Source organism: Chanodichthys erythropterus, chromosome 8 (assembly GCF_024489055.1).
Source record: "Chanodichthys erythropterus isolate Z2021 chromosome 8, ASM2448905v1, whole genome shotgun sequence".
NCBI classification, from domain to species: domain Eukaryota; kingdom Metazoa; phylum Chordata; class Actinopteri; order Cypriniformes; family Xenocyprididae; genus Chanodichthys; species Chanodichthys erythropterus.
The window spans coordinates 11855859-11863707 of record NC_090228.1 but is presented as its reverse complement, the minus strand read 5'-3'; the positions used below and the strand labels follow the sequence as shown (position 1 = coordinate 11863707).

At 36.3% G+C, this 7849-nt stretch overlaps 1 protein-coding gene and 1 long non-coding RNA gene across 2 annotated transcripts in view; one reads left to right on the top strand and one right to left on the bottom strand.

Moving 5' to 3' along the window:
• Positions 1-7849, bottom strand: part of LOC137023887 (uncharacterized) — a 42368-nt gene that overhangs the window by 8178 nt on the left and 26341 nt on the right. The gene's annotated exons all lie outside the window — the stretch shown is intronic.
• On the top strand, positions 716-3262 carry il22 (interleukin 22). The gene is made up of 5 exons (XM_067390995.1): positions 716-1002; positions 1207-1272; positions 2678-2827; positions 2911-2976; positions 3064-3262. The coding sequence occupies exons 1-5, from the start codon at positions 868-870 to the stop codon at positions 3151-3153; spliced, it is 507 nt and encodes a 168-aa protein (XP_067247096.1). The 5' UTR covers positions 716-867; the 3' UTR covers positions 3154-3262.

Below are 7849 nucleotides of genomic sequence, written 5' to 3'. Positions count from 1 at the left end.
TTAAGCTGCTTTACTTGCTGTGCAAACAAACAATAAAATAAAATAAATAAAATATTATCTGTCCAGTCCACCTCAAAAATAAGTGTTAGTAGCCTACAATACGTTCTTTTTACAACGACAAGATTCTTTTAAGGTTTGTATTTGACGTCAGTAATTTACACAACTTTCATAAAATCATAAATATGACTACAGTCACTTTTGACAATATAGCCTACGTTGTACAGTTTGACGTAATGAATACAATCAAATGCGCTTGTTCCTTATTGAAGTGATCCTTATTGTCCCCGTCACGGGCGTTTGACAGCTTCCCCAAACATCCTGACACATTGCAACACTATTTATGTAATACTTTCCCTGTCGCACTTGTCTCTTTCAAACATACATGAACATGCTGATCAGGAAAAAGGTAATTGAAAGGTTTCTTAGCAACATTAAGTGGAAGGAACTGTATAATAAAAAACCCTTTTTTTGTGGCGCACTAATTAATACCATATTCACCAGTGCGGGGAATTCACAGGAAGTAGCCACTCTGTCCACTTCACCATACTATATCCTTGTTGCAGCTTAATTATTGGAAGATTTATATATGTCAGACAAATTTCCGATGCAATCACAACAGTCAGCGAATATGAGGCATGCACGCTTTCTCATGAGATCCGTTTGACCTGATAAACTCAGGTGCAGAGGTTGGGGGATTACGCCAAAGGTAAAGAGACGATATACCACAGTGACGTAGTGGTAATAACTGGGACAAAGAAGGAGAATATAAAAGGTCTAGAGTCACAACATGCACTCCAAATCTCGTCTGCGAGGAACATCAGTCTACATAAGAGGACATATCGTTGAATCCACCCGTCTGCCTGCAATATGAAGTTCCTAACTCTGCTTGCTGTGATGTGCTGGTGCTTTCTGTGCGGCCAGGCGATGCACCTCATGCGCCCGCGCCCCAAGCCATTGGACAGCCCCGTCACCTGGAACAACCTCTATGTGATGACTGAACATGTACGTTCTTATATGCTATATAAGATCTATAATGTTTTAACTAATTTAATTTATATAGATATGTAATTATAAATATGTAATATTTATATTATTTTATATTTAATATATTTTATCATTTTTATATTTATTAATATTTATATTTCATTATACATATTTTATTGATTGGTTTATTTGAATGTATAACATTGTGCATAATCCTCCCAGGCTCAGAAGGAAGACAAAGACCACGAAACACGACTGCTTCCAGTGTTCTCCGAGGTCATGCTAAAAGTATGTATGATATATAGGCTATGTTATGATATATGTGTTTGTGTGTAGTATAGTAATGTATAGGCTAATAATAACTGTTATAATAATTATGTATGACTGTTTGCTAGTACTGGATACTAGTGCTTGATTAGTATCTGCTAGATTCTTTTCCAGTCACTATTGGAACATGTAATATCAGTAACAGTCCACTTTAGGCATTCTGCTTACTATAGGCTAAGTAATGTTGCAACTACATAACAACTAGCAGTCAATAGAGTATTAGTTGAGTGCTTAATATCTGTTAAAAGACATTCTACAGACTTTAAGTAACTGTGCAAGTGCATGCCGACTTATTCGAACCCTAACCTAACAGTCTACTAATCTTCTAATGAGAGTTAGTTGACATGTAGTTGCAAAGTTACTAAAAATTCTAAATTGGACGAATATATCGAAATAAAGTGGAATGGTAGCTACTCAGTCATTGTAGTACTACTTATTAATCTTTTGCTAAAAGTCACAATTCACTAGCAATTGTTTAGACTAATACGTATTAATTGGAAGTGAGTAGTTGAAATTATTTCAATAAAATGTTGCAATTAGTTACCGATAACAATGGAAGAGATATTTGTAGCAATGGAAAAAGTACACTCTAAAAAATGCTGGGTTAAAAACAACCCAAGTTGGGTTGAAAATGGACAAACCCAGCGATTGGGTTGTTTTAACCCAGCGGTTGGGTTAAATGTTTGCTCAACCTGCTGGGTAGTTTTATTTAAACCAACTATTGTTTAAAAATTGCTATATGGCTAGCTTAAAATGAACCCAAAATAGTTGGGGAATTAAAAACCAGATGCAATTAAAGGCAACAATAGACAAAAGGTGAATGTTTATTAATAAGCTTTAATATTTTATTAATATAAATTTAATAGTTTATTAATATAAATTTATTAATAAGCAATTTAATAAATGTTTATTGTTTAATAATTATTCATTGAACATTAATAAATGTTAATTTCCAACATACTTTGGGTTAATTTTAATTAAGCAATACAGTAATTTAAACAATAGTTGAGTTAAATAAAACTACCCAGCAGGTTGGGCAAACATTTAACCCTACCGCTGGGTTAAAACAACCCAATTGCTGGGTTTGTCCATTTTCAACCCAATTTGGGTTATTTTTAACCCATCATTTTTTAGAGTGTACTAGTTACTAATCAGATAAATACTAATTTTCGATTGAATTTCAGTTTGATTTCTTACTAAACTAGGTTACACTTTATTTTATAACTGCATGTACTTACTGTAGTTTTAGGGTTTGGTTTAGGCATGTATCATTATGCATAATTTACTTCAGTAACTACATGTAACATTGTGTAACCCTAAACTATTATGGCATTAAACTAATACATTATGATCATTTCTGTTCCAGGAAGAGGGCACTTGTTGCATCAACACCATGATTTTGGATTACTATCTAAAGCACATCTTGTATGCAGATGATCACATTGACAAATACCCACAAATTCGTTTTGTGAGGACTGATCTGCACAGGGTCGCACACGTTTTGAAACCGCACTGTGTAAGTGTTTGAAAAAAGTTTGATCATTTGAACCAGCTGACCAATTGTTATGTGCTTTGTACTTAAACATTTTGTTTTTACAGAGCAACAGTGCAGAACATGCGCAGGTCAAGAAGTACAAGGACAGATATAGTGCCTTTGAACATAAAGTAAGTTGATGTTTTTGTTCAGCGTTAAATCAGTGATAAATGTGTTCGTCTGCATGGGTTTAATATCAGTTGTTATTTATTTTTCAGAGTTTGACACTTGACGCTCGTAACAAAGCAATCGGAGAGACGATTATTCTCTTCCACTACCTTTTTGAATCCTGCTCTGCAAGAATGTGACTCTGAAACTCTCCCCAGCAGTATTGATTTTTTTTTTTTTTTCAAACTTCAAAGGATTATTTATTATCGACTTATTTATTTTAGATATTTATTGTATGTTATATGAAGTTTTACAAATGGCATGGGAACTTTGCTTTCATGCTATGTGTTGTAAGGTCACACTTGTGACTGCTGTTGTGACTGCCTTGGGCAGACCACTGCAAAGTAAATGCATTGTAAAAGCATTTTTAACTCAAGTTTTCAAAAAAGAAAGAAAGAAAATGTATTATCTAGTTATTAATTTAATTGATTTTTTGCTATAAATTAATTTATTTTTCCGCATACAATAGAAGAGATGTTTGTTTTTGTTTTTTAATAAAATTATATTTTATTTCACTCAAACATGTTTCTGCTTTTTTCACGGCAAGCATGAGTGTGTTAGTTAGAACAACACAATCTTTCTTTACCATTGGCGTGTTAAGAGGGGTGCTGAAACACCCCCTAGCGAGCAAGTCTGGATGATAGTTTTAACGAAATCAAATATTCAAATTTAATTTGACATTTTATTGCAATAGCTTAATTTATATGTGTGACTGTTAACACATTTAAAGGAATAGTTAACACTAAAATGAAAATTAAGTCATCATTAAAGGCCCCGATATACTTAAAAACAATTGAAGAACAAACTGATGTGATGTCATTTAAAACAAAATCAGGCCAAAACAGTTTGTTTTGGGAGTTCGAAATGGCTTACCAAAAACGGCTTGCCAAAACTTTCAGGAAAAGTTTGCTGTAGTTGCAAAAAACCTTCGTACTACCATTGGTCCGTGGCGATAGCGTAATAGGAGGTGTGCGCTGAGGCTCCGCCTTCTTTCACATGGAACTCTTCTCTGACTCATTTCGTTTGTTTGAGGTAAGATCTCTGCGGATAAAAACATGAATACATTGGATTGCCACTTTATAGTATAAAATGAAGCTGTGCTTCTAATGAAATGAGGCACTGACACTGTTTTCCATGTTTGATACTGTAAAGCTGTTTGCTTTTAAGCAATCTATTGCATAAAATGCCATATAAATAAAAGTGATGTGACTTTACTGAGTGCTAATTTGCAGAGCTCAGTCTAACATTCCCATGTTGTTATGATCAGATGCTTTTCTTACGCTTTATAAAAATGCTTGCTGTTTTCTCATTTTTGTTGTGTCTATTTTATTATTGAGAGGAAAGCATGCAGCACATATTTACAAATTCATCTAAGCATCGCTCTGTGGGTGGCTTTAGTTTTTCGATAACAGTGTATAGCTGCTCACGTATTTTGAAATTTGTGTTACCCCTAAACGAAAAAGCCATTCTTTCTTTTTTTGGACCACAAAAGGAGAACTTTAAAAAAATGTTCTCGCACTTGTTATCCATATGACGGCAGGGAATAGCACCCAGCATCAAGCTTTTTAAAAAAGACAAAAAGGTATCATAGAATGGTCCCATGCAACACGTCGTATACAAGTGTTCTGGGGGTATACGCTAGGGTTTGGTGAAAACAAACCGAAATGTAGTATCTAAGGTGAATTCAGGTAAAGTGGGCCGTTTAAGCTTGGTTGTACTGTGCTCAATGGGTTTACCTTTTCAGAGCAAATTAATGGTCTTTAATTAAAGAGACACTGTTTCTTTAAATGATGCAATATGACTAAAGTGGGTGTGGCCACACCTGAAATGAGGACTGCCTCAAGGTGAAAGATAAAAAAAAGTTGATCACTAAATGGTGCACTAAATAAAACCCTGCCCTTTATTCAGTATTCTGTTTCACTCGGAAATACTTCACAACACTGAAGTCAGTTGCAACTTCCAATTCACTGGACTTTAAATGTAAAGGTGACGTAAACAGTCACAACACGTTTCAGTAATAGATCCGTGCATTAGCTCTTAAAGTGACAGCAGCCTAATATTCCTGCTGTCTTCTGTATTTTTAATGTTAATCAAACAACAAAAGACAAAGAAGTAACAGCTTTAATTATGTAGCAGAGGGGAAGGGGCTGTCAGACTCCGATGTTGAATGACAAAATAACCTTATATAATTGAGGCACTACACGGATGAGTACATAGTGCATAAGTACATAGTGTATAAGTGCATAGTGAATAATGTGTTGTTTGGGATGCAACTATAGTTTCAAGTTATGTGTCACATAGCAACAACCTACACATTCCAGCTCCCTATAAATTATTTGTTATTAAAGGATTAGTTCACTTTCAAATAAAAATTTCCTGATAATTTACTCACCCCCATGTCATCCAAGATGTTCATGTCTTTCTTTCTTCAGTCGAAAAGAAATTAAGGTTTTTGATGAAAACATTCCAGGATTATTCTCCTTATAATGGACTTCAATTATTCTCCTTATAGTGACAAATGACAGCATCGACAGGCTACAGGGATGTTTTGAAACAACGGATTGGAACACGCTCATAGTTCCATCTACTGATATTAATGAGCAAGTGGACATTAGGGATGGGACGAAATATCGTTTGACAAAATATCGCAATACAAAACGTGACGAAATGCATCGAGGTAGAAAAAAATGGATCGCGAAATAAAGATAGATGGCACTGCTGCATGATTTGCGTAGTATATAAATAATTTAGTGTATTATATTTGTGTGTATGTATATGGGGCAGACATACAGTCTATGGTGGCAGGGTAAAAAAAAACTAAATTAAAAAAAAAAAAAAATTATATCCGGGGAACGGTGCGGTACGTCGTAACGTCAAGACAGCGCATGTTGCAATGACAACACTGCAGCGAGCTAACAAATATTATTAGCATTAGCACCAACTGCCTTGCCCCCAAACAGCTGACCATGGTGTCAAATGAGGTCGAAATTGAGGACGCTCCGCCTGGATAGTACAAGTCATATGTCTGGCAGTATTTTGGCTTTCTCATTAAAAAAGACAAAGACGGCAATAGAGTAACTGACAAGACTAAGACTGTGTTTAAGCTATGCCATGCTGTCATTCCGTACACCACATCCAACACATCAAACATGAACCACCACCTTCAACGTCACCATAAAAATGTGAAGACGGCCCCAGAGAAAACGAGCCTACCGAAGGGACAGCTGACCATGAAACAAGCGCTGACACCAACTCTACCTCCGTCAAGTCCGCGTGCAAAACAGATAACCAGGCTCATTGGCGAATTCATAGCGGACTATATGGCTCCATTTAACATGGTAGTGAAACAAAAATAAATAAGTTGTTGTTATACAGTAATATTTTCTTCTTTTTTTTTTCTTTTTTGATATCGTATCGTGACATATCGTATCGTGACCCTGGCATATCGAGGTGCATCGTATCGTGAGTTTAAGTGTATCGTCCCATCCCTAGTGGACATAGTAACATCGTATATTTCCTTTTGTGTGGACAGTATCGTTCCTATTAAGAAGGTTACCATTTTTCCAAACAATAAGCCCCGGGTGACCAAGGAACTTAAAGCAATTTTAAATAAGAAAAAGAGACTTTTTTTTACACTGGTTCTGAGTTTGAAAAAAAAGGAGGTTAATAGAGAGGTCAAGCGTGCTATTAAAGCTGCTAAACTGAAATATAAGAGTAAGATCGAGCAAACGTTTACTCAGGGAAACCTCCACGCAGCCTGGCAAGGTCTTAAGAACATGGCAGCAGTCAATATTGCTCCTAATGCCTGCAAGTACATTCAGGTTGCTGGTAGCAGCCCAACATCTCTTCCTAATGACCTCAACTCTTTTTACACCAGATTTGAGGCAGATAATAGTACTCAATTGGAAACAATCATCTCGACTCTAAAACCTGGGGACTCTGCCCTCACTATAAGTACAGAAGAGGTGGTACGAGCTCTTAAGAAAACTAAAGTTAAATCTGTACCCGGACCAGATAATATTTGTGGCCGAACTAGGGGGTGTGTTACAGACTTTGTTTCAGAACTCCTTGGTCAGTGGCGTAGTTCCACAGAAATGGAAACACTCCACAGTTATTCCGATACCAAAAAAGAGTTCCGTTAAAGCATTTAATGATCTGAGGCCAGTTGCTCTTACCTCTCTAGTGATGAAGGCAATGGAGAGAATTATTAAAAACGTTATCACTAAAGTCACCGACCCACAGTTGGACCCACTCCAGTTTGCCTATCGTACAGGTAGAGGAGTCGATGATGCAAAAGTGTTTATCACAGATATTGTTCATGAGCACTTTGAGTCTCCTAACACCACAGCGAGACTTTTGTTTGTTGATTTTTCTTCAGCATTCAATACTCTGCAGCCACACATTCTTGCTGAGAAACTCGCCAGTCGCTTTCATCAGTTGATTCGTTGGATAATTGACTTTATGACCAATAGGTCTCAGAGAGTGCTAGTCAATAATACCCTTTCTGATCTTCTACATACATCTACGGGATCCCCGCAAGGATGTGTCCTTTCACCTCTGCTTTTTATTCTTTGTACTGATGATTGTAGGTCTACTCATCCCAATTGTCATCTAATTAAGTTTGCTGACGATACTGTCTTACTGTCTCTACTTTCAGGCTCCTCACAGCAGCATGGTCCAGCTCTCCATGAATTTGTTGAATGGTGTGATAACTCCTGTCTGGAACTAAACGTGAATAAGACTAAATAGATGGTAGTGACTTTTTCCAATAAGCAGAGGCAGATGGCTATGGCAGTTACTACTGTTATTCATGGAAACCCTATAGAGATTGTCGAG